The sequence below is a fragment of the Eurosta solidaginis genome, chromosome 5, assembly GCF_040869045.1.
Source record: "Eurosta solidaginis isolate ZX-2024a chromosome 5, ASM4086904v1, whole genome shotgun sequence".
Lineage (NCBI taxonomy): Eukaryota > Metazoa > Arthropoda > Insecta > Diptera > Tephritidae > Eurosta > Eurosta solidaginis.
In genome coordinates, this window is record NC_090323.1 from 272,739,624 (window position 1) to 272,766,261 (window position 26,638).

At 34.9% G+C, this 26,638-nt stretch overlaps 3 protein-coding genes across 4 annotated transcripts; 1 reads left to right on the forward strand and 2 right to left on the reverse strand.

The window, feature by feature from the left end:
- Positions 1-5,322: 5,322 nt before the first annotated feature.
- Positions 5,323-18,538, forward strand: BI-1 (Bax Inhibitor-1). The gene is made up of 4 exons (XM_067790761.1): positions 5,323-5,671; positions 15,711-16,164; positions 17,247-17,417; positions 18,190-18,538. Exons 1-4 carry the CDS (start codon positions 5,601-5,603, stop codon positions 18,229-18,231), a joined length of 738 nt encoding a protein of 245 aa, XP_067646862.1. The 5' UTR covers positions 5,323-5,600; the 3' UTR covers positions 18,232-18,538.
- Sbp2 (SECIS-binding protein 2) lies at positions 18,289-24,630 on the reverse strand. Of its 2 annotated transcripts, none has more exons than XM_067790759.1 (4): positions 24,491-24,630; positions 20,974-21,536; positions 18,871-19,091; positions 18,289-18,809 (listed from the first exon to the last, which is right to left on the reverse strand). In XM_067790759.1, the coding sequence occupies exons 2-4, from the start codon at positions 21,522-21,524 to the stop codon at positions 18,580-18,582; spliced, it is 1,002 nt and encodes a 333-aa protein (XP_067646860.1). In that variant the 5' UTR covers positions 21,525-21,536; positions 24,491-24,630; the 3' UTR covers positions 18,289-18,579. The 2 variants fall into 2 exon arrangements, with proteins under 2 accessions (XP_067646860.1, XP_067646861.1); XM_067790760.1 differs by having other exon boundaries at positions 20,974-21,639; positions 24,491-24,608.
- On the reverse strand, positions 22,414-24,686 carry LOC137253569 (thioredoxin domain-containing protein 11). The gene has a single exon (XM_067790758.1). The coding sequence runs from the start codon at positions 24,626-24,628 to the stop codon at positions 22,559-22,561; it is 2,070 nt and encodes a 689-aa protein (XP_067646859.1). The 5' UTR covers positions 24,629-24,686; the 3' UTR covers positions 22,414-22,558.
- Between the last annotated feature and the right edge of the window lie 1,952 nt (positions 24,687-26,638).

Below are 26,638 nucleotides of genomic sequence, written 5' to 3' on the forward strand. Positions count from 1 at the left end.
TAGGACTTTGAGACTCTTATCTCAGGGGTGAGTCGTGCCCCACGTTGCTTGTCGTCGAAGATCCCTGGCAGTAGATTCCCACAGATGACCCGGTTTCCTGTTCGCTTCGTCATCAGGTCTTCAAAGCGAAGCAGGTTTGTTACGGTCTGCTGCTACGGTCTACGGCTACGACCCACTTGGGAGCGTGTTCACGGGAACACACCTAGCGATGTGGAAAGGGTTGCGATGAAAAATATCGAAAAAGAAGGGACCAGACAGACCGGCCATCACTAGAAGACGGAAAAAAGAGAAAAAAAAAGGAAGGAAAAAAACCACCACGAGTTTCCGAGGAAGAAAAAACTTTTTTTTCCTTTTTGCTGGCGGTCTGAAGCGGTAGAGCACACAACCCTCGTGACCAAAAAGTGGTCAAGTGAAAAATTACAGGATACTTAAGTGCATCCACATATAGTTGGTGGAACTGACGAGCGCGTTCTCAAATACAGATAGTTCACCATCAAAATTTGGGCGGTTTATAGCCATCGTAAAACACTCCTCTACATATGTGCATCGTATTTTCGGAATTCCTCAAAGCCGTGCTTATATACATAGCCAAATTTTGAAAGGCTAAGGAGCTACATACGGGAAGTTTACATTTTAACATTTTAACCCGAAAATTGTCTCCGAAATGAGTGAATTCAATTAAAAACGAAGTAAGCTAGCCGGTGGCCACGTTGAAACCGTTTTAACCTACTCTCAGGACGTGCTAAATTCCCGAACATCGTGAATACTAATAAATAGTAATTGGAAGGCATCGGCGTTGCCTTCTCCGCGTATGCGAGGAGCGCGGGAATGTTGGAATATTCCCAACGATTGCCACGTAATATACACGGTTCCTCAACTTAGCAATAGTGGTGTTGGCTTAGCGGTGTCATTTCCATCCACACCAACTGCAATAGCACCAACCATATCCAGTGACCCCGGCACCGTCATATGCCAAGACGCCAGACGTACCACTCCTAGAGTGACATATCAACAAACACAGCGCCATTCACCACAGCAACATATTAATGATACACAACAATTGCAACAATTACAATTGCAACAACAAACGCAAAACCATCATCTAAACGAGCTGAGCAAATATTGGGTGGTGTCCAATGGTCAAGCATTGCCCTATAACATTCTACCTAATGGCACGATAATCACACCTCATCAACGCCAGCCAGCAACATCTGAGCAACATACGCACACTCAGCAGCAGCAGGTTCAGCAGCAGCAACAGCAACAACAACAGTACCAACACCAACTACAACAACAACGTTTGAAACTGGGTGAGTCCGTTCCAACTCGGTGAAATTGTATTATGTATCTATGTGAAGTGATAAAATTCGTCACTTACAGATTATCGTTTCAAATTTTTGTAATTCATTCCAAGCACGCTTAATGAATCTAAAGACCCCTTTCTGTAACTCGATTCGAACGTACGGTATATGCATTCGGACACTTTGGTGCTCTTAACTCTGTTGACCCGTCGGATAAGTGCAATGTAAAACCCGTTCTGCAATCTTGCGAATAAGAACCATTGTTCTGTAAAGCTTGTGAAAGGTCAATACAGTCAAGAAATAGAAAACCAAAATTATGAAAGTGTGAGTTCTGCAGATAATTTTATTCCAGTCGAGTTACAGAATAGTGTCACTAGTATATATATAATACCTTACATATTTGAATGTGTCACTCGGAACCATAAATTTTTTTATACTTACCTGCGAAAGCCATGTAAATGGGTAATGCATTACACATTAGCGACATAGGCCTTTCTGCGAGAGTTATAACCTAGATGCAACAGGGGTTGGGGAGCGATGTCCTTTTGAACCCGGAACAATAAACTCGTTTCAGACGTTTTTTTTTTGTATTTTCAAATAACGTCGCGAATGAACCCTTGCACAAAAAAAAAAAAAAGGAAGAAGAGGAAGAATTCCCCAAATTAAATGAAATACATAAAAATGAATTTAATGTAATTGCACTAGTAATTAAAAACCAAAAGATATTTAGTACATTCAAAATATTTTCTACACTATATACGAAACCATTAGGCTGTAAGACATATAAGGAGTTGAATCCGAATAATTGTATGCGATGTAATTGTAATTCGGAATAAACGTAAACTCTAGCATCACATGTGAAACTTAGAAATTCTCGATAGAATCCTAAAAATTTAATGCATAAGTTATTAATTAGTATGAATTGTCAATAAATCTAAATTGTAAATGGGAATGCTGAGGTCTCCTTTCTTTTAGAGGGCACCTAAGGTATACAGGTAAGGGGCCACCGAAATTTTAGGTGCGTCGGTGGCCATGGTTATTTGAGGGTGGGATAAAGCACCGGGCGTCGCAACACCACCCGCGGCGCCCCCTATGTATATTCGGCCCTTTTCTTTTTATTTTTAATTTTTTCAGCTTTTTTGTTATTGTTTGGTTTTTCAGCGGTTTTTTTTTGAATTTGATTTTCAGCGTTAGTGACCGGCCATGTCCGGTTCGGTAGTATTTTTTTGCGTCAGTTTTTTTTTGAATTTGAATTTAAAATTTTGGAATGTTAACGGTCTGTCCGTGACATCCGGTTCAGCCGGATGTTGTTTTATTTTGTATTGATAAGCGTTTTGAGTCGGTCTCTGCGCTTCTGCCAGGTTTTTTGAATTTGACAGCTGCTCGTTTTGATAGGCATGATAGGAACTTTTTTCTGCTTATGGCGCAGGAACAGTAAGGTTGGCAAGGACCCGCCCCAGCCGACAATGACTAGCCACTGTGCACCAACACATCATGCCGACCGCCTTCCTTACTGATTCCACTGTAGATGCGTATCCATAACATACTTTGTTTTTGTAAATTCGATGGATAAATGTCATAATCGTACTGCGCCGGAAGTTGATGTATCAAATCAAATAAAAAAAGGTTATAATCAGCTGTTCGATGCGGCCACCTTTTAACCATTAAATTTTTATCGTATCCAGATCAGCTTTCATTGGAACGTTACTAATGGTGTTTGCTCACAAATTTGTGGTGTTTGCTGTGTACATATAGCTGGAGTCATTGGTGCCGTATGTCGTATCGCTGTATCCGTATCCCTAACGTAATCAGCTGTTTATCGTTACGACGGTAAACCAAAACCCAATTGGTTGGCTACGATACGGTTACGACTTTAGCGGCGCCAATAATCGATTGCATTGATTCTCATAAGGTTGGTCGAACCAGCTGTTAAAAGGTTACCGATAAAGCACCAATGTCTCCAGCTTATATACGAAAATAACCAAGGCGAATTCAGTAGTATGGATTCGCCTTGAAAATAACTTAACCATGGCGGAACGATACAAGGCGGCAGCATGGAACAGCTGATTATAAACTTTTTTTATTTGATTTGATCAGGCATGCTTAACCAACGAAACGATATCATTTCGTTACGATAATCAACGTTAATAAACGAAACGAAGTCATTGCGTTTCGTTTATTAACGTTAAGATCGTCAAATTAACGAAATGATTTCGTTTCGTTTTCTGCCATATCAAAACGAAATCAAATCGTTTATGTTGATTATTAATTTCAAACTATGCTGGCAAAGCTGATTGATGGCGGAGTCATTAAAGGTGAAAGCATTAGCCAAGCTGATTGCAACTTTTCTCATGAATTTTGACAGTACAAACATTTCTCAGAGTATTTTTGACATTACCACCAACGAATTACACAAACAAATTACATAGAGTTTCGTTGTTGCCACCTTACGGCTTCACCATGGCTATAGCATTGCCAGCACAATTCAAACATAAAGTATCACGTTTTTGTTAACGTTTTTAACGTTAACGAAAGCTTTTCGTTTCGGTTAAAAACGAGATACAATTTATCTTGATAATTTCTTTATCGATAATATTTCGAAGTGTTTCAACGGAAACGGTGGAAATTTTTTGATAAACGATTAGCTTAACGTTAAGGTGCATCCCTGGATTTGATACATCAACCTCCGGCGCAGTACGATTTTTGCCGTCATCCAGTAAGTTTTACAGCTCCCGCTCACGCTCAATTCTCACGGGAATGCTCTGGATCATTGAGAGACTTGAGAAGCAGATGTAGTGATATTTTCGCACACGTGAAATGTGATAGGCAGATGTCGCCGCTGTTTTTCATTTAACTCATACGGCGAAGGCTGAGCAGCGACATCTATTTTTGAAAAAGTAGGTTTATTAAAGGCAGCGTTGCCAAAATAAAGACAAGTAATTAACAAATTATCTGGCTCACAAATTGAACCAGTTCTATCTGGATTTATCTGGCTCAAATCGTTGTTGTTGCATTTACAAGCATAATTATTTATCTGGCTCAAGATCTTGCTACCGGAAGATGCTATTTGACATTTGTCCATCGATTTTACAAAAACAAAGTACATCGGATTTTTATTTATGTTTGTATGTATGTCCCCATGCTGCCACCTTGTATCGTTCCGCCATGAACTTAACAATCAGTGTTGAGGGCGCCCGCTTGTAAGAAAGAGAACGGTCTTAATGAGCGAAAAATAACATAGATGAATGGATTTGCAACTCTTTGTTTCGAGAGAGCGCTGTCAAAATGCACATTTTTTATAACATTTGTCAATGATGCCACTCCAAACAAAAATGAATGGATCTGAATATGGGGATTTTAGACACACATTTCGGCGATTATAGTTTCAATCATTTAATAAAATGATAGTCGTAAAATATTTATTTCCTTAAAGTTATTTTACAATAATACGACTAGTTAGAGTTAAATATAAACAAATCTAAGTAAAACTAACATTTCGATTAAATTAAGTTGTCAAATATTGTAACGCATTTAACTCGCAGTGAAAACCATATATTCTTTTGAAATTTCAGTAAATCGGACCTATGCTATAATAGTTAACATTATTTAATGGATAGGGCTTATCCTACATGTCTGGCTTCCAGGTTCTGTGATCGAAATGGACTGGTTGCATCGGGAGTTCATATTTACAAAACCTGTTTTTAGTGATAACTTTTGAATGGGAAATAATATTTACCCTCCGCCTTCGAAATAATAATAATTACACTAATACAAGTATTTTTATCCTTTTTACCATAATTTTTGAACGCTATTCTACAGTTGTAGGTCAAACTAAAGTTTACCAAAATTTTTGGCACGTTTTTCGTTTTGGCTGGCACATTTTTTGTTCTGGCACCCGCTTCAGCTGGCGCGAGGGATTTATCTGTGATTGTTGCCAGCAACAACTAGAAGATAAATCCCTCGTGAGAGCGGAAATATGAGAGCGTAAACAAAAGATTCGTATCAATCTAATCTATGAAAATAATATAAGCACTTGAGCAGCTCTACAGTGCAATAAATTTACTTTGAAAAGAAAAACGAAAACATCTAGAAGCAACGAATTGTACAAAAATACTCTGCGATTACTTTGAGATTAAAAATTTCATAAAAAAGGAGAATTGTTTGTCAAAACACATTTCAGAAGAATCGAGACCGAAACACTAATAAATTTATATTTATAAGGGAAAAAGAGTTCCGCGAAGGTGAACTAGTCAGATCCCCAGTAGAAGACACGTAATAGTTTTCGCCACCTGCACTGAAATGGCGACAGCGACTGGAACATCATTCCAAGAAAGAGTCCAAGGTTTCTTTAACGGTTTGGGCGATAAATAGTGAGTATCTTTACTGTAATGTTTAGCAAGACAGTGCACCACCTAATTTTGATCAATGCACAAATTTGAACCGATTGTTTGCTTATAAAAAAAAAATGTTGGTAAAAGTCTAGTTAAGGAGTGGCCCAAAGACGCGTATTGACCTCGACAACAATAATCCGAAGGCGGAAAAGAAAAATTGTATCTCTGTCCGGAGATATTTGCAGTTGAAGTTGGTGATTTTCATGTGGTGGTTGTAATGTTTTACCCACAAAAAATTGTAACATAAGTGTGGGTCGCGCTTGTAAAAAATCGCAACAACAAACAAACAAACAAACAATTGAGTTCAAATTTTTTTTTTTGTGGTACGCCAAAATCATCAAAATTACAACAACCACTTGAAAATGTTCAATTTCTTTTGCAATATTCCTTGACAGATCCAAAATTGAAATTTTCTTGAACCTTTGCAAAAATTTCGTCATATATTTAACCAGACGTTCATATGCATGACAATGGAATTACATATACATATGTCGGAATTAGATTGGACCACGTCAGTTATTTATATATATGACAGGAAAAGGCATACCAACTGGTCCTTTTTTAAAGTATTCTAAATCGATTTCTGACAAAATATCCAAATTAAGTTAAATTACAAAAAGTTGACAATTAGCTCGACCTAAAATCTCCGAAGGTTATGGCGTCTTTCATTTATTATTATTTTTTTTTAATGTTAACGGCAATAATTCGCTTTTTAGAAACTGGACTTAATCAATTTCAATATTTTTCAGGAATCGAGTTGGTTTACTTTAATTAGTAGTGGTGTGTGGTGAAATAGTGTAGACACGCAATTTTTCGGTCATAGTTATTACGCATACCAAATGCAAAAGTAGTTTTATTTGCTTTGCTTTTCAATTGAAATTCTTTCAAATTACTAAAACAATTCCCAAAAGGAGAAAGAGAGACCAATATTGTCCACAAAATAAAATAATTTGACATGTTTTTGTTTTGTTTGAAATGATATTTTTTCATTAACATTTTTTACAACAAAAACAATGCAAATAACACGGAAAAGTTATTTCGAGCTCTGGTGGGTTACTTATTTCAAACGAAAAAATTGAAGAAAAAAAAAAACCGAATGTCAATAAACCTAATGAAATAAAAACTGGCTCGTTTGTTTTTGATACCTACTTTATTTTCTCTGTATTTTTCTTGTATTTTCTCTTATATTTTTCTTGTATTTTCTCTTATATTTTTTTCGCCCTCCCTCCTAATATGGTTTCAGTACTGGTGTGTGTAAACTATATTTCAAAAAACTAACGAAATACAAGAAAAATACAACCTAGTTCATGAAACACAAACAAGCCAATTTGTATTTATTTTGAAAATTTTGTGCATAAAACACAACTAAAATCAACTTTCTTGTGAAAAAAGTGAACCATTAGAGACCGATGTAATTTTTCCGTATTATTTGCATTGTTTTTATTGTTAAAAATGTTAATGTAAAAATAAAATTTAAAACATTTTTAAATTTTTGAGCTGAAGGCCAATTTAAATAAAAACACAACTTTTTGTATTATAGTTGTATAATTTATTCTTGTCGATATTTCGGCTTTATTCTAAAGCCATCTTCGGGATCATATAAATATGTTCGATCGAACAGTTGTGTTTTTATTTAAATTGGCCTTCAGCTCAAAAATTTAAAAATATATTATTTAATATAAAGGCTATTAATTCTTATCAAAAATTTAAAACATAAACAAAAATACATATGTCAAACTCACTAAATGTTGGGGAATAGTGGTTCCGCTTTCTCATGGTAGAAATTATTTTTATACTCAGCTGAGCAGAGCTCACAGATTATATTAATTTTGTTCGCATATCGGTACCCCGTAACGGCATAAACTAATCGAGATAGATATATATCAAAATGATCTTGGCGAAAAAAGAAATGCATTTAGCCATGTCCGTCCGTCCGTCTGTCCGTAAACACGATAACATGAGTAAATTTTGAGGTATCTTAATGAAATTTGGTATGTAAGTTCCTGGGAACTCATGACAGATCGCTATTTGAAATGAACGATGTCGGACTATAACCACGCCCACTTTTTCGATATCGAAAATTTCGAAAAACCGAAAAAGTGTGATAATTCATTACCAAAGACGGATAAAGCGATGAAAATTGGTAGGTGGGTTGACCTTATGACGCAGAATAGAAAATTAGTAAAATTTTGGGCGTGGCCCGCCCACTTTTAAAACAAGGTAATTTAAAAGTTTTGCAAGCTGTAGTTTGGCAGCTGAGTATCCGATAAAGTTTCGTCAGTTTTTTTTAGCTTGGCATCCAAGACAAAATAAAGTGTCATATAGGTATAAGCATGGTTCAACTATATACAGGCTGGCTCATCTGTAAAGCAACAAAATATGTCTGTTCAAATCGTCAAAATCTGTGTATTGGTGTTGGTGCGAATGGTATGGAATGGAAACATAAAACTTAGCAGTTTTTGTATGTGTAAGTAAAATGTTGCCAATGTGTTGGTTTCATTTTGAGTTTGCCATCTCCTTTTGACAATCCCTTCGACCCTGCAATGACATAAATAAAATCAGCTGATGAGATGAGCCAACCTGTCCATAATTGAACCATGAAACAGCCCAAGCAAAAATCATAATTTTATCACGTTCCATATTGTTCTTTAATTATAATTTAAAATTATTGATCATCTTAATTAATCAATTAATTAATTAAAAAATTGAACCTGCAGCTCAATCATCACAAATTCAAAAGGCTCTCCTTCCTGTAACTTTTTTTAGAAAGTCGCATGTATAGAAAGGGTTGGAGACATCGTCGCTTAGGGGCAGAATTTACATTGTTTCTCGTTTTGAATATTATTATTATTATAGTTCTGAATTTTATGATTGAAAAAATGTGTGTGCATAGAACATTCGGAGTCAAAAAAGCGCTTGCACTCATATAAGAGCCCGGAATTAGTGTATTTGCCTTCCCAATGGTCATCCGATATGAGCCTTGACCTGGAGACATTGGTGCTTTATCGGTAACCGTATCGGTAACCTTTTTAACAGCTGATTCGACCAACCTTATGAGAATCAATGCAATCGATTATTGGTGCCGCTAAAGCGCCAAATACACGACACGAACATTTCCGCAATCTTGTTCGCAGCTTTGGCCATACACCATACGAACTTTTGGCCGAACATTAGTTCTCTTTCAGACACAGATGACATGATATGAAACTTCTCGCTCTCTGAGAGCGCGTGAAAATGTGCATTTTTATAATATTGGCCATAGATACCATCATGCTCAAAATCAAATTTGGGCATTTCAGAATAACTTTGGGGTATTTTACATGGTAAAGGTTTAATTTATAATTTTCACTGAAAACTTACTCAAGATTGTCAAATGGGATATCAAAAAACTCGAATTTTTGTCAGGATTACAAATCCGAAGACAAAATAACTATTTTTCACCCGTGGAAAATTTATCAGTGACAACACCTTTCATCGAAGGGCTGCACACGAAACGAATTTTGATAGCAGCTTTCGATTGGAGAAAAATTCAACTTCTTAGTCTTCGCATTGATGTAGATGGATGCATAAAGGCCAGGTTTTTGTGGAGCGTTGCAACATTCCACTTTTGACAGCTGAGATAAATTGTAGGTATACGTATATGTTAACGCAACATGTATAATTAAAAGCCTTTTGCGGACGACAACGCAGATACTTCACCAAGTGATATAATTTCGTAATTTCTTATAAATTTTTTGCGTTTTTTATTGTATGTGGATATACATATGTATGTATAAAAAAGATTTTGGTCGCATCAAAGTGAAAAAGGGGCTAGCCGTTCATTGTTATCTTATGGCGGTGCCAGCGCAACAAAGCAAAGCAACGCAATCGAAATATATTATTTCATATTTTTTCACTTATCTACCACAAAATATTTCTACAAAACTTTGCTTTTTTTATAAATTTTAATAAGTTTTTATCACCTTACTTGCTGATTTTTTGAAAATAATGAAACCGAACGGATTTCTTGGAGTTTTTTTTTTTTGGTAGTTTAGGCAACTCTATAGCCATCTGATGTTCAAGACCCATTCTTGGAAACGAACGAACTTTTGTTTACAATCGAATGAACTTCAAGACCCATTCCTGGAAACGAATTGAGAGAGAATAAAAGTTTCATATCATGTCATCAGTGCTTTCAGACAGCGATGAATACGGACAACAATTGTGCTGCAGCAATATTGCTAGCTGTGGCAATTAAGCGTATCTCTTTTTTTGATTCACGCCGGTATTGCGCCCGCAAACTACTTTTTTTTATAACTGTATCCTTTGTGGCATCAGGATCTACTTCTTTTAATTTTTCGATTAAAGTCGCATAATCATTATTCTTTTTATTCTATTACAATAATCTTTGCTTTTTACTTGCCACAATGATGGCAAATATTTATACATTTCAATAAATTCACTCAGAAATTTTTTATTGTCCATTTTACTTTCCCGCACACGTCTGTTCCGTTCAGAAATTACTACGATTATGAGCTATTTCGCCATACACGCACGAACAGTTCGCGCAAATGTTCGCCAAAAATTAAAATATTTTGATTTTTGGCGAACATTTTCGCGAACTGGCAAACACCACCATACACGACAGAAAAGGTCGCAGAAACATGACATAACGGGAATGTTCGCGGAAATGTTGTGTCGTGTATTTGGCGCTTAAGGTCGTAACCTTATCGTAGCCAACCAATTGGTTTTTGGTTTACCGTCGTAACGATAAACAGCTGATTACGTTAGGGATACGACAACAGCGATACGACAACAGCGATACGACATATGGCACCAATGACTCCCGCTTTAAGCTGCAGACATTGGTGCTTTATCGGTAACCTTATAACAGCTGATTCGACCAACCTTATGGGAATCGATGCAATCGATTATTGGTGCCGCTAAGGTCGTAACCGTATCGTAGCCAATTGGTTTTTGGTTTACCGTCGTAACGATAAACAGCTGATTACGTTAGGGATACGACTACAGCGATACGACATACGGCACCAATGACTCCCGCTTTATGTCATACATCATGTGAGCCTACATAGGAGTCTGATCAGACGTCTTTTACGCTCATAATTTACTTTTTATATGGCTCTCGTAATTATTACATACATTGTTAACGGAATATCAGCATTTTATTAGTTTCATGAATAATATTAATTTCATCATGGTTAGCTTCATATCTATTTCTGTAAGCTTTTTAAAAACTTACTTTTCCTTTACATTGCTTGTTTTTATTGTTCCCTGCCAGCAATTTTGAGATAATTTTATTGTCTATCGCCAAGAAGTTAAAGTCCTGGCAACGTTGACGTATCCTTATCCATATAAAACAGCTGATTCAACCAACCTTATGCAAATCAATGTAATTGGTCAATGGTGCCATACCATAACGCCCTAGCCATAACCATACCATATGACCCAATGGATTTTTTGCCATATCCATAACCTATAAATATTTCATTTGGTGAATTCACTAACTTTTTGTATGTTTTATTTTTTGTTTTGGATACGTTTTGACTGTGTGGCTTATTTGTAAGTTTTTGTGTCCCTTTCACAAACGCCATAACCATACCATAGCCAATCCATCTCGCCATATCCATAACCCAAAATATTTGAGTTGATGAATTTAATAACTTTTTGTAGATTTCATTCATTGTTTTGGATACGTTATGACTAAGAGGCATATTTTTTGTGGAATATGTTTGTAATTTTTAGCGTTTTCTTCATTTTTATGAAATTTTCACGATTTTTAGGTTAAGGCACCATTAATCGATCACATTGGAGATGGTTATGGATATGGGTATGGTTACGACTATGGCGTTAGGGTGAAGGAAGTTTAATTCACACTTAAAGCCCAGCAAAGTTGACATATCCATAGCCGTATAAAAAAGCTGATCCAAAGAACTTTATGGAAATCAATGTAGTTAGTCAATAGTGTCATACCATAACGCCCTAGCCATAAACATACCATATCACCCAATTGATTTTTTGCCATATCCATAACCTATAAATATTTCATTTGATGAATTCACTAACTTTTTGGATGTTTTATTTTTTGTTTTGGATACGTTTTGACTGTGTGGCTTATTTGTAAGTTTTTGTGTCCCTTTCACAAAATATTTCTAATTAATAGGAAAGGGGGTCTCATTACCTACAAATAGAGCCATTTTGCATAACGCTCGGTGACCTAGTTTAGAAGTTAGAAATTAAGGCCGATTTGCAGAATTCTAAGTTAACTTCTTAGTTCAGAGTTAACCTGACATGAAGGGTCTAACTCATAAATTTTTGACAAATTTTTTAAATTATCTCTGAACTAAAAAAATAACTTGCCATTCTGCAAGTGGACCTAAGAGTGCAACATGAGGGTAATGTCAACAACCAAAAAATAAAAACGCACGGATTTTAGATTACATTTAATTAATACAATGAAATTGAAAACATGTATTCAACAAACAAAGTTAAAAGGCAAAATGAAATGACACGGCGCGTTAAAAAAATTGCTGGCCACTCGATCGTCTTCCTTGCGAATAAAAAATAAAATAAAGGTAAAGCGCGATAACCTCCGAAGAGATCTAAGGCCGAGCTTCTCTTCCAATTTGCGTCGTGCTCCTCTTGATTTTCCCTACAAATTGGCCGGACGGGACCTACATGTTTTATGCCGACTCCGAACGACATCTGCAAGGCAGACGAGTTTTCACTGAGAGCTTTTCATGGCAGAAATACACCCGGAGCGCTTGCCAAACACTGCCGAGGGGCGACCCCGCTTAGAAAAATTTTCTTCTAATTGAAAAATCGTATTTCTAAAATTTTGATCTTGCTTTGCCCGGGGTTTGAACCCAGGGAATACGGTGTGGTAGGCGGAGCACGCTACCATCCCAGCACGGTGGCCGCCTTGCAAATACTGTTTTATTATTCTATTTGGTCCCTGTTTAAATAAAAAAATTTTGCGCAATAAACAAACAGAGATCAGTACATTAGCCCAGTAGTGCATTTTAATTTGCGTTATTTGCTAAATATATTGTGAAATAACATTTTTTCCAGAAAAAATATAAATAATTTTTCTGAACTCATTTTTCAATTAAATGCCTGAGCTTGAATAAAAACTTTATTGTTTTCAATTGCCCAAACAGAGACTTTTTGCAAATATAAGCCTTTTTTTACATGTGTATACATCTATATTTCCGGGTAAAATCATCACTTCCCTGCAACAATTCTTGGATTACGTGTTCCATTTTCTTCACGTTGGAGTACTCTAACAATACTCCTTTGCAATGCGTTTGCGGACCACCATCAGCCGATCATTGCTCGTTTTTTAACGACCGTGATCACGACACGATGACGATCGAACAGAGTTGCCAAAAGTAAAATATTGCATACAAATAACTGATAATAAAATTTTACTATGGCAACTCTGATAAAATACAACCGCGCACTGGTTTTATATATACATACTATAGTATAGAGAAATATTAGTCTTTTTATTCACGCAAATGCTAAATAGCAAGAATATTTGTAGTAAAAAATATAAAAGTTGTATTGCGCCTCTTCATTTACTTTCATTTTAAATTAAATTCACTCCAATAATTCTTTCCGACACAATTCCTCTTTAGTACTTTGGCATATGATCCTCTGTGGGTGCTCCATGGAGTACTACAGTGAAAGTACTTTGGAAAGTACTTTCACGTATGTACTCTATGGAATACTCACAAACAAAGCGGGAGTTGGATCACCTACTCCTCTCCTAGGACATCGCAATGTTAATGAGAGCACATTTTTTGTATGAATGCAGATTAGTTTTGGAACACTCTTATACTCCCAAAGGAGTATTCCTTACATTATTTATGGCGTACTCGCGTTTTTTGAAGGGTTAGATAACGTTTAGGAGAGCCATCTAGTGGCAGTAGTTAAATAACTAGCTACACTATTTGTAGAGGTAAAACATAGACATACATTTAAGTTGCATCTGATTTCTGCGCAGCAATTTCAGAAAAGTAGATAGTTATGCACTGGTCAGTCCATATAAAGTTTAAGTGCATATTAGGGGTGGGACTATCCGAATAAAAATTATTCGAATAATAAACTCTTTTATTCGCCAGGTATTCGTAATCCGAATAATATTTATTCGAATTTTTTATTCGGATAGTACTATCCGGATAGTGCGCACAATCCGGATATTTCGAATAGTAAAATAAAAGATGTTTATGTTACGCTCATCGCTTGTGCAGATGAGCATGCACATATATTTATGTGTGTATAGATGCATATATGCATATATTTTTGTTTGTTTGGGGTTGCTTTGTTAATATTCATTTATTTAGTTACATATATTTACGTAACCAAAGTTGTGCTTGAGGCTTAAGCTAGAAATAGTTATCGGGGTCGTTTACAACTGTACTGATCATAGAACTTTGTTTATTAGTAAACAGGTGTGGAAATGGTAATATGGTAGGGATTTTTGTTTCCCATATACATACATATGTATGCATGTAAGTTGTATGGAAAATTTTACTTTTCATATCTTTTGGTTTGTATAAACATCTAATTGGTCACCATTAAGAAAAATATTTTTACATGTCATTGTCAACATTTTTTGCGAAGTCTGATGAATCAACAGTTATTTAAGGTCAATGTTAACTTAATGAAAACTTTGGAAAAAAATTTCCTAAAATAAAGTTTGAAGCAATCCATTTTAAACGTAACAAAATTCTAGTGGAATTAGTGACTAGTTTCAAAAATTGATTGTCCTTGAACGCGTTAAACGCTGTAATATAAATACCCAAATGTGCATATAAGCATATTCTAACATATGTACATGTTGTATTCTTGCAGATTCCTTTGAATCTAATTTAAATAACTTTTGATCCATCAGACTTCGCAAAAAATGTTGACAATGACATGTAAACTTATTTTTTTAATGGTGACCAATTTGATGTTTATACAAACCAAAAGATATCAAAACATATATATGTATGTATATGGGAAACAAAAATCCCTACCATATTACCATTTCCACACCTGTTTACTAATAAACAAAGTCTATAATCAGTACAGTTGTAAACGACCCCGATAACTATTTCTAGCTTAAGCCTCAAGCAAAACTTTGGTTACGTAAATATATGTAACTAAATAAATGAATATTAACAAAGCAACCCCAAACAAACAAAAATATATGCATATATGCATCTATACACACATAAATATATGTACGTATAAATATATGTGCATGCTCATCTGCACAAGCGATGAGCGTAACATAAACGCAATGTCTTTTATTTTAATATTCGAAGTATCCGGATAGTACTATCCGAATAAACGAATAAAAAATCCGAATAAATATTATTCGGATTATTTGAAACGAATAAATTTATTCGTTTATTCGAATAACGTTTATTCGAATATAATTCGAAAATAATCCCACCACTAGTGCATATGTACATATATAGATGTAAAAAAAACATAGCTATTAAAAAAGTTGACCAAAACCCAACATACTTTCGCACTTTTATTTATGGGGCACGAATTTATTCGAATTTTTTTGATTACTTCACTTCCCAGAGGCGCTTCTTCTTAACCCAGCTTTGGCAAGACATTGCAGGAGGTACCTCTTTGCCTCACAAATGGCTTTCTATGTTTCAATCCACTGCTACCGAAATGTTTTCTTTTTTTTTTTTCGTCTAAGCTAATTTAAACTTCCCAAAATAGTCTCAAATTAGTTGTTTTTGTGATACAAAAATACTATCTTCCGCGACACTTTTCGTCTAAATGCTGTCGCTTTCTTATCTAAATGTCATTTCGCTTTGGGAGAACAGTTCTTACCGAAAGCTGATAAAATTCGGAGATCATTTATTCAGTATTGTGACTTGCGCGATAGAAAATGATGGCAGGGTTATAGCAATAAAGGAGTATTACATATATGTATGAGTGTAGGTTCGGTCCATTTAGAAATATTGATATGAATATAAAAAATAATATATTCTTTATTTTTGTGTAGTGAGCCGTACGTGCGCACCCATTTGGCCAAGGTATATATGGTTCTAGGAGCGGCAACAGCCAGTACTGCCGTAGGCGCAATGCTTCAATTATGGGGTATTATAAACCTGGGATTGTTAGCAGCACTCGCCTCCTTGGGCCTGGTACTGGGTCTACATTTTTATAGAGATAATGGAAAAAACTACTATACTCGCCTTAACATGTTATTGGCATTCGGGTTTTGTTCCGGTCAATCATTGGGACCGTTAATGCAATATATTATAAGCATAAATCCTTCGATTATAATTACTGCACTCACAGGCACTGTCGTTACATTTGTATCCCTCTCAATTGGTGCATTATTAGCAGAACGTGGAAAATATCTATTTTTGGGTGGACTTTTAATCAGTGTCATAAACACCATGGCAATACTAAGCCTTTTCAATATGTTTTTCCAATCATATTTTGTTCAGGTGGTAAGTACAATACATACATACAAACACATTGTTAACATAATTCGAAAAGACCCGAACCGACAAATTAAAAATTTTACAGGAGAAGCAATAAACTTTTTCCACATTCACTACATGCAGTAATGGGTGTAAAATTTTTAATGAGGGTGTGTTTTAATATAACATCAAAATCACCGAAAAGACAGTTTCGAAAATTTGGCTAGGGCTTTTGTGAATTATGCTAACGATATGCACTTACGTATCAGACATAGTCCCTACAACTTTTGTAGCTAAAGCTCTTCAGAAACATGAATGTTTGAAAATCAGTCACGGCCGATGATTTCAAATCAAAACACAAGTTTTTTTTTCTCCTACGCTTTTTGATGAACATGAAATTGTTTATTGTTAAATGTGTTAATGTTTGTTTTGTTTTATGTTACATTTGCCATTACAATCTATGTAGATTTCTTTATAAATCAACTAATACAACATTTTAAAATGGCGGTATAGTTATATAGTTTTTATATTCGAAAGAGTGCGCCGGTATGGAATGTCCCCAACGTTGGGGCCACCCATGTGCAACGATTATTTCATAGCCTTATTGTGATTTCACGTTACTCAAGTCGACCTACTAGCTCAAAGGGGTTGATAACCGCAATACATAGCTACGAAACCTTCGGGGAGTGTCTTTATCGTTAATACAACAATAACCTATTAGCTCAAAATTTAACCATTCATGCTTCTCGTCATAAATCGCGATATTTATTTATTTATTTATTTATTTGTTTGTTAAAGTCAACACAGACACAAAGCGGTCTACTACTGGATATAAGATAAAATACATATAACAAGGAAAGAAAACATAAGCGTAAAAAACAAAATTTAAAGTAAAAACTTAAATAATAAACAATCAAATTAATTAAGTTAAATTTTAATTAATACATAAATCAAATCAAAAATAAAAATTAGTTAAAATTAATATTGAAATAAAATTGACATCTTATTTAAAAATCTTTAAAAATATCATGCCAGACGTGAGAGTATTTTCTTACGGATAGCAGCAATCGAAATTCTGAAATAAAATTAATAATGTGTTTTTAATTTAGGCCCAACTCTATATCGGTGTGTTTGTAATGGCTGCCTTCGTGGTGTTTGATACCCAGAACATTGTGGAGAAATGTCGCGCAGGCAATCGTGACGTAGTGCAGCATGCATTGGATTTGTTCTTTGACGTTTTAAGCATGTTCAGGCGTTTATTAATTATTCTAACGCAAAAGGTAAATATTTCAATGCACTTATTTATGATAAATGTGTTTGTAGAAGCAGCGTGGGTGTTTGTTGATATTTTTAAATAGATGCTTGTATAGGATTTGGCTTTTGATAATGTTATATTTTATTAAATATTTTATAAATGAAATCAAACGCTAATGATTTTGTTTTATATAACCCCTAAATGTTACACATACCTTTATGTCGTTCCCTGATTGCGAAATTATCATTACATTATCCGCATTTTCTTATTATTTTTTTGTTAATATGGTCAAATCATAACTGTTCAATAAAACGCTATGAAGTTAACAAAAAATAAAATTAAAGTAATTTACATTTGAATCCTGTGCTATATTTTCACTAAACAGGGTTTATGTCGCTTAAGATGAAAATCGCCAACAGGGGGACGATATGCCCATAAATAAGAAAGTAATGAAAAATTTAATTGAAATTATCATGTTTTTTCGGGATATTAATGATGTGCAATGTGTTTTTGGTTTTTTGTTTGCTCAAACGGAATTTTTATTACTTTAAACATAATGATTTGCAGCTAAAGCACCATTTGATCTCATTAAATTGATGCACGGTCGAGTTTGTTACTGTATTTTCTATTAAATGGGGTGCATTCAAATCCAAAGACGTCAAATACTGAATTAAACTGAATAAAATGATAATGCGGCACCCAACGGTATTCAAACACATTTTACGAATTAAGAACAAATTAAAATACAAATATTTCTATTAACGAAACGTCCTTACAATAATTAAACAATTTTACAGGAGGAACGCAAACGTCGTGAGGAACGTCGTAAAAGGAACTAAAACTAAAATCATTCACCAACCTTCGCGGGATGAAAAATCTTAAATATTTTGTACCGATTAATTTTATTGCAAATATATGTAACTTCATTACTTATTGTACAATAGATTTTGGATCAACACTATGATTTAAACAAAACAATATATATGGGACAGGTTTGTCTATCATTATTGCTTTTTATTCAAATTTTATAGAAATTTTGTGTTATTGTTTTATAACCTTAAATTGGTACTAAATTTATAAAGGAATAGCGTTAATAATTTAACATTTAGGAATTGATGTTTTCAAATAAAAATATATGTGTGCGTATATTCATATTTTATTTTAAATGAAAGCGTAATTTTTCTTTGTTATCCTTTTTTGGTTAGTTCTTCATATGTTTTTCTCGCTTCCTGCAATGATTCTATTAGTTTCGAATATATTTCGCGTGCTCCATCAAAGTCAAGTATAGCAACACAACCGACTGGAGCCTTTTTAAACAAGGCATATGCCAATTGACGTCGTCGTAACGAAAAAAGATATGGTACACTTTGCTGCTGGCACTGACTTTTGATGTAGCTTATCTTAGCATCTAATCCATCTGGAAACAAAGTTAATAAAGCTTAATCTTCATATAGCCTTTGGTTAAAGCATGAATTTACCTTTACCCTCGCATACTTCGCAATCTGGTGCAATTATGCACATTTTTACCTTTTTTACAAGCACCATACTTTTAGCTTCCCGAAATCCTACAACGAAACGCCTGTGTGCATGAGCTTTTATTGGGTTTTGTTCTAAGGCTCGTTTTTGAAAGCGATCCAATTCCCGAAGTAGTTGTTCCGTGAGTTGAGATAACAGAGGAGTCGTGCAATTGTCACAATAACTAGAAAAATTCACAAGCTCTAAGATATTTAATTTTTTTTTGCATCGTTAGTGTCATGGGGGTATCAAATTTGAAAAAGTTTGTGGCCGTTGTTATATTTGCCTTTTACGATATACAAGATGCGGGGGAGACTGCCGGTCGGTTCGAGATAAAATAGGGAATGTGGGTTTAGAAATAATAAAGAACAAGTAAGGGGACTTCATACAATTCATGAATGGAGCTGCGCAATGATCTTATTCCATTTGTAATATCCGAATAATCGGCTGTATAAGATAAATAATATATGTGTATTAAACAGATATAGATATATACTTAAGCGACATTTTCGGTAAATATAAAGCAAATAATAGATATGTGCTCTGTGCGATGATACAAAGCTTCACGTTTCTTGTAGTCTGCATGATATACCTTGTTATGACCATGATCTCTGAACAATATATGACGTATACGTAAGTATTTAATAGAATTTGAAGCTTCTAGGCGTTAAAATGGGGTAGAAATTACGATTTATATTGGGTATGTAACCGTATATACTACAGATCCCTATGATTTCTCAGACAACAATCTATGCTATATACGTAAGCATTTGGTGAAATTCGAAGCTTCAACCTGATAAATTGAGGAAAAAATGAAAAAAAAATCTGAAAAAGCTATTGTGGTCCGTTCCAAGGGGTTCCGACAAATATTTAAACGAAAATTTACCCACTCACCAAATTTTATCAAAATATCTGTTTGTGTTCAAACAGACAGACGGACATGGCTAAAGCAATTCAGCTCCTCGTGCTGATCATTTCATTATACTTACTTCTCCTTTAATGGCTTACAATTTGAGGTTGGTGACAAACTTAATATAACATTCCAATGTTTCACGTTTGTTGGGGTTTGCATGGGGTAGCTATGACCATGAATCGCTTATCTGAACAATATATGACGTATACGTAAGTATATGATGGAATTTTAAGCTTCTAGATGTTAAAATGGGGCTGAAATTACGTAAAGCTCCTTATCTGTTTGTATGAAGTATATGCTCTATATACCCGATTTTTTTCAGACAATAATATATACTATATACGTAATCGTTTGCTGAAATTTGAAGTTTATAGCTGTTCACATGGTGTAGAAATTACGAAATATATCTTACCTTAACAATTGGTTATATGGGACATATGCTATATATACAACCGATCTATACAATTTTGTCAGACAACAATGTGTGCCCTATACGTAAGCATTTTGTGAAGTTTAAGCTTCTACCTATTAAAATGGGGAAGAAATTACGAAAATATTCTTATTCGAACAATCGGTTGTATGGGATATGTGCTGTATATACGACCGATCTCTACGATTTTATGTGCCATTACGAAAGCATTTGGTGGAATTTCAATTAACTAACTAAATTGAGGAATATATTACAAAAAACCTCTTTCCTGAAGAATCGGTCATATAGGGGATATATGCTAAAGTTCCAATCCAGAACATTCCGATAAATGTCTAATCCGACACCAAAATATACTCACTGACAAAATTTCGTCACGATCTCTCAAAAATTGAGGAACTCGTTTGCTTTCAAACAGACAGACGAGCAATTCGGTATAAAAGGTCTATGTCTTCTCCTTTGATGACTAACAATTTTGACAAATTTTTTCGTGATAAACTTTATATCCCATTTCATTTCCAAGGTATTAAAAGATAGTTAAGATATTTTCTTTAAATTTAAAAAATATATTGTATACTTTATGCAATTTTAAAATTCAAATCCGTATCTGTATCGAACTGATCCGCTCTCCCCTCGAAAGGCATCCAACGGATACCGTAAAAAGCTTGATTGTTGAAAGCCAAGAAGGATAGGGCATTTATGATAATGCCTTGTTTTTCAACTTACCTCCGAAAACGCCTGGAATGAACGATTTGGGAGACTTGTCGATCATTTTCAGTCTTCTCTTCTTCTTTTTGTGCTGCATGCTCCTTCGTTTCTTTTTTTAAATCAAGCGACAAATTCGAAATATCATCTACAGTTTCCTTAAGAAGTTCCTCGTTTTCCTCGACAATCCGGCTTGGCTGTTGTTTTTTCAGTTCCCTGCATCGCACGATCGATTTTTTTAGATGTGATAACTTTTTTCGTTTTCCTCCTTCTCTTGTCTTTCCACATTTTTTAAATGGTTTAGCGGCATGATGACCAAGTATGCAGACAGTGTACCTTTGACGTTTCCTTTCTTTTTGTTTTTGTTTAGGAGTTTTTGTAAGAAACTGCATTAAGTTAAAAACCGCTCCTCCACTTTCACCGTTTACAGCATTCTTTTTTCGAAATTTTGGATTATGAACTTTGCGAAATGACTCACTTGCAGTATTGTTTTGATTATGTTGAATACTTTCAAATGTTTTTCTATCAATAATATTTAATTTATCAGAAGTGCCCTTTGTGGATGATGACATGGCTCATATTATCTGAAACATAACGTTATACGATCGATTTCCATCAATATTGACAGAATAAATTACGCTTTTTCTTTTAAAGGTTCATTTATTTTCTGATTTCAACCAGGCGCTTCTAATGAAACATCGGAATGCAAAGGTGAAATATGTGAATTGAATATTTTTATTTAAATTATTTCGATAACAGCTGAAAAAAACTCAAATCAAATTCTATGCCAGTATTAAGTTTTTGTTTCTAATTATTTTCAAATCGCTAGCAAGGCAGGCAATGCTCTAATTTACAAACATTTTATGTTTTTTTTTATGTTGAGTAATATGCGGCAAAAGTGAATATCTTTTCGTCAGTGGTGCATCTAAAATGCATTCACGAATTCCACCAATTTGCCCCGGACACTAGAAATGCAATTACTTGACATCGTCACAAAATTATGCTTTACTGTTTTCAATATTGCAACAAAATTTAATTGATAGGTATTGAATTGGGTATCCCGGTAAATGGCATAACTTCATAATTTCATATTTTTGACTTAGCTGTATATATATTCAATACACTGAACATGCCAAGCTAATTTCGTTACTAAAATTTGTATTTGCTTTAGTGGGAGGTCGAAGGTGAGCATAACCTTTGGCAAAATAGCCATAGCAATAGGAAATCGAATATCTAATTTTTCAATGCAGTAATTTTTTGTGAAAAAACAGCGACTATTGCATTGACTACGCAGTAGTTTCAAGTTTTTGCATTTTAAGTTTTCATTTTACATAGTTGGAGTAGAGTCAGCAATGCGAACCGTAGAGGAAAACATTGTATGAATAAGTTATAGCTTCAAATAAAAAAGAAGTGTGTGGAAAGGGTTGGGGGCGGGGCGGGCGGTTTGTATTATAAATTACGTTTTGTAATGAACATTTAGTTTATTTATTATATTCCGCGTATATATACATTTTTAATAATATTAAATTACAAGGAACATTTTGTTCAATTATTTTGTATCAAAAATAGTCTGGGTTCAACAGAAATCTTTTGTTTTTTTTTTTTTTTAGTAGAAAGGAAATATTGTCTTTAATTCCATGCTTATATCATTCAAATCAATAAAATTTTCATGCACGGCATTCTTTTCAAACAGCCTCTGTAATTTCCTGTTATCCGCTATATATTTGTCAGCTAATGTTCTGACGTACTGTAAGCATTTTCGCATTCCATGCGAATACAACTTGCGTCGCTTACAAACGCCCAAAAGAGTATTTAATTTATCTACCGGCTCCATCTGAGCTAAAATAAATTTTAAAATGTTACGCACGTCCAATTTTTCATGCATTGGAAATTTACGTGAATCACCTGCGCTTTCACGTGGAAATACCAACAATGTGGGAGTTTTTGCCATTTTGAATTCCCATGGCAATTCATTAGTTAACGTATTTAACCGAATAATTTGTATTCCAGACGTGTCATCCAAAATAGTTGACAATTGTATAAGCGCCTGTGATGCAAGAGCTGAGAATGTGCATTGTGGAGAATACAGTAACACTATTGTTGTCGAGTTGATTTGCTTAATCTTTTCTAGGAATATTTCGCTCTTTACATTTTCAAGAAACACCTTGCTCTGAGGTAAAGAATAAGTAAGTTCCGATTTGCTGCTGATTTTATATGCCAACAAAGCATTATTATAGTAGTTTTGAACAAAGTCTTCCAGTCTATCACGTGAGAACATACCCTGGAATAGAAAATTGCTTTCTTTCAAACGATCAGCGATAATCATTGTAACAGAATTGTTCATCTCAACATCCGGAATTCCTAAATTTTGTAGGAAATCGAAATGTTTTGCGCTATCCAAAATAACGACAGCTAATGATTGATTCTGTTCAGAGTTGTAGCCCCGCCAATTAGATTCGACAAACTTTTTCAAATATTTAGCTGCTGAAATTTTACTGGCTGGCGAACTGATTTCAGCTTTCTTCGAGCACGTTGTATGTACATTTTTTTTCATCCACTCTAACTCTGTTTCATTATTCGCACAACTAAGGCTTATTTTGCACAGTTGACGTGAGAGGTGTCTGTTTAATGCATAGTAGTACCGCAAATTGAAAACATTCAGATATTCTTTCGAATAGCAATGAAATTGTCTTGATAATTGCTTTTCCTTCAATGTATATTTCACATGCTCCAGCTCCTGTTGTTCGACCTTTTCCCATTTCCATATATTTGGGGTACTTTTGCTGTAGGTATTTCCGGGATTAGTTAGATTGCTCATGTACTCATAAAAATAATCATTTGCAATAACAACCAATACTGGTGATAAATGTAAGTGCACAGCTAAACTTTGTGGTGAATTATAACCAAACAAAATACTGAAGGTTCTCATAAATTCGCTTTGAAGCCATAATAAAATATTACTCACATTCCATTCATTTCGCATTATATCAATACCTTTACTTGTAATTAGCAATAGTTGTGGCAATGACAGGATCGTATTATTCGTCTTACCCAAAACATTTACAGTTGATGTTCCAATTGCATTCGCGAATCGAAAACTGTATTCCGGATCAGTTTCCAGCCATTTTAAAGCTGCATTTACAAATATTCTATATTCCGACTGTGTCGCATTTTCGAAAACTCCTAATACAACAGCATCTCTTTGCATGGACAACACTTTCAATTCATCCCTTGTATGCAATCTCTCCACAGGCTTATGAAGTGCTTCAATGAAACGATTGAGCGCGTTTATGTTCCATTCTCCATTGTAATTTATAGAAATACGATGCCCGTAACTTATAACTAGAGTTGGCCATCTGTTTGGTGATCCAGAACCAAGTGAAAATGGATGGGTCTTACTGCAATTGCATGCGAGATGATAACAATCAATAAGACCAAAATAAATCTTCTCTTGGTAATGTCGAATAACTTCTTCATACACCAGGCGTGCTGTTTGACTGTCAATACTCCAAGATACATGATAAAACAAAAATGATACCTCAAATTGTTTGGCTTGTAGTCTTATTTCATTAACATCTTTTCCTGGGCATTTAACCACTGAAATTGTTGAATCAATATTATAAGATAATGTGAAAAACAGCAACATATATGAAAAAACACTTCCAAAATATGTCATCTTGTTTTTTAATTTAAAATTTCCATGATATACGATAACACATTATTTAAGCACTCGATACCATAGTGTACCTATACCAAGTGTGTTCACTAAGCGATAAACGTCAAAACTACAAACAGCCTCGCTCACCTGATGGAAATCTCAGGTCTAGAGTCGCATTTTTAGTCTCAACGACAACATTTTTGACTACCAATCGTATGGACTTTTTCAATTTTTCAATCATTCGGAGCATTCGGTAATGGTGTCCATTTTGAATTCGCTGTCATTCCGAATCCAGCGAGTGCCTGTCAGAATGCTTGACAGATAAGTCAACACACTTGTACTTGTACACTATGCTCGATACACGTGGCCACTATCCATAACAAATAACAAATCCCAAGGTGATTCGTGGCTATCCGTGTCTAGCATTGTAAATTTTACCAAGTAGCGCAACTAACAGCTGATCGGTGAAAATTCGCACATTCACACGCACAGTTCTCGACTCAATTTCAAAAACAAACTAGATTATTTAACTCAATTTTTAAAGTGAGATAATCCTTACGAATTTATGTATATAGAATATATAAGGCCTTTTTGTTGTTATTAAAACAATAGTTTTATTTATATTAAAGCTTTTAACATTTTTTTTTTAACTTTGAAAAAACTCTGAACACCATTCCTTCATTATATGACATTCGACTGCCTAGTCCACTGCCTTCCACTCTATTCGCAACATAACCTCTATTTAAGCTGCCAAACTACATAGTAAACAATGGTGTCTAGCATAGTGTACCTATCAAGTGTGTAAACTAAGCGATAAACCAGGCATGCTTAACGAACGAAACGATATCATTTCGTTACGATAATCAACGTTAATAAACGAAACGAAGTCATTTGACGATTTTAACGTTAATAAACGAAACGAAGAGACTTCGTTTCGTTTATTAGCGTTGATTATCGTAACGAAATGATATCGTTTCGTCCGTTAAGCATGCCTGCGATAAACGTCAAAACTACAAACAGCCTCGCTCACCTGATGCAAATCTTAGGTCTAGAGTTGCATTTTTGGTACGTAAGAGTACTTCAAGCTGAGTTGCATTGTTAATTTAAAAAACTGTGTACTATTTACAGATGAAATAGTTGCATATATTTCCGCGGAAATAAGAATACTAATATATTTGTAGCCTGCAACAATGCGGAAACATACGGAAAGCAAAATTTATTTAAATTAAGTCAAAATATAAAGCGCCACACGTGTAGCAAGGAAAATTTTCACTTCTAAGTCTGTTTACACAAATAAGGGCAAAATTATATAATTGCTTTGGTCGCTTCAAAGCAAAGATAACGACGGCGTTTCATTGTTTTTCGTATGGCGTCAAAGCGTAGGCACGCAACCAAAGCATTTATGTAAATTTTTCGATACTTCGCCCGACAGATGAATTAATGAATGCAACACAACCAAAGCGTCTGTGTAAATCCGCCTTACTTTTTGTAGCTGTGAAAGCCTACTGCAAATAAAATGGTGCTGTAAGTGCAAACAAATCAAACTGCTATATGACACTACTTTATTTTCTATGTATTTAGATTTTTTGTTGTTGTTGTTGTTGTTGTAGCAGTGCTTCGCCCCACCTAACAGACGCGACCGATCACAAACTGTCATCAATATCCTCTAACGGGAGTCCAAGGAAACTTGCTGTTTCAACAGGGGTGGACCATAGGGAAAGGGGTGTTAGAGGCGTTGGTTCCACATTACAATTAAAGAGATGGTTGGTGTCATGTGGGGACACATTGCAAGCGGGGCATACATTTTGTATGTCGGGGTTGATTCTGGATATGTAAGAGTTTAACCTGTTACAGTATCCAGAACGAAGTTGAGCCAGAGTGACACGCGTTTCCCTGGGGAGTATGCGTTCCTCTTCCGCAAGTTTTGGATACTTTACTTTGAGTACTGGGTTCACCGGGCAATTCCCGGCATAAAGGTCCGACGCCTGTATGTGGAGTACACCAAGGACCTGCTTGTGTTTTTTCGCT

Excerpts from the sequence above, each read along its gene's own strand:
- Sbp2 (XM_067790759.1), bottom strand. The coding sequence starts at position 21,524 with ATGTCATCATCCACAAAGGGCACTTCTGATAAATTAAATATTATTGAT. Across the intron at positions 19,092-20,973 it reads CATTCCAGGCGTTTTCGGAG|TTATTGTGACAATTGCACGA; the intron begins GTAAGTTGAAAA and ends GAATTTTTCTAG. Across the intron at positions 18,810-18,870 it reads CGAAGTATGCGAGGGTAAAG|ATGGATTAGATGCTAAGATA; the intron begins GTAAATTCATGC and ends CTTTGTTTCCAG.
- LOC137253569 (XM_067790758.1), bottom strand. The coding sequence starts at position 24,628 with ATGACATATTTTGGAAGTGTTTTTTCATATATGTTGCTGTTTTTCACA.
- BI-1 (XM_067790761.1), top strand. The coding sequence starts at position 5,601 with ATGGCGACAGCGACTGGAACATCATTCCAAGAAAGAGTCCAAGGTTTC. Across the intron at positions 5,672-15,710 it reads AACGGTTTGGGCGATAAATA|TGAGCCGTACGTGCGCACCC; the intron begins GTGAGTATCTTT and ends ATTTTTGTGTAG. Across the intron at positions 17,418-18,189 it reads TAATTATTCTAACGCAAAAG|GAGGAACGCAAACGTCGTGA; the intron begins GTAAATATTTCA and ends ACAATTTTACAG.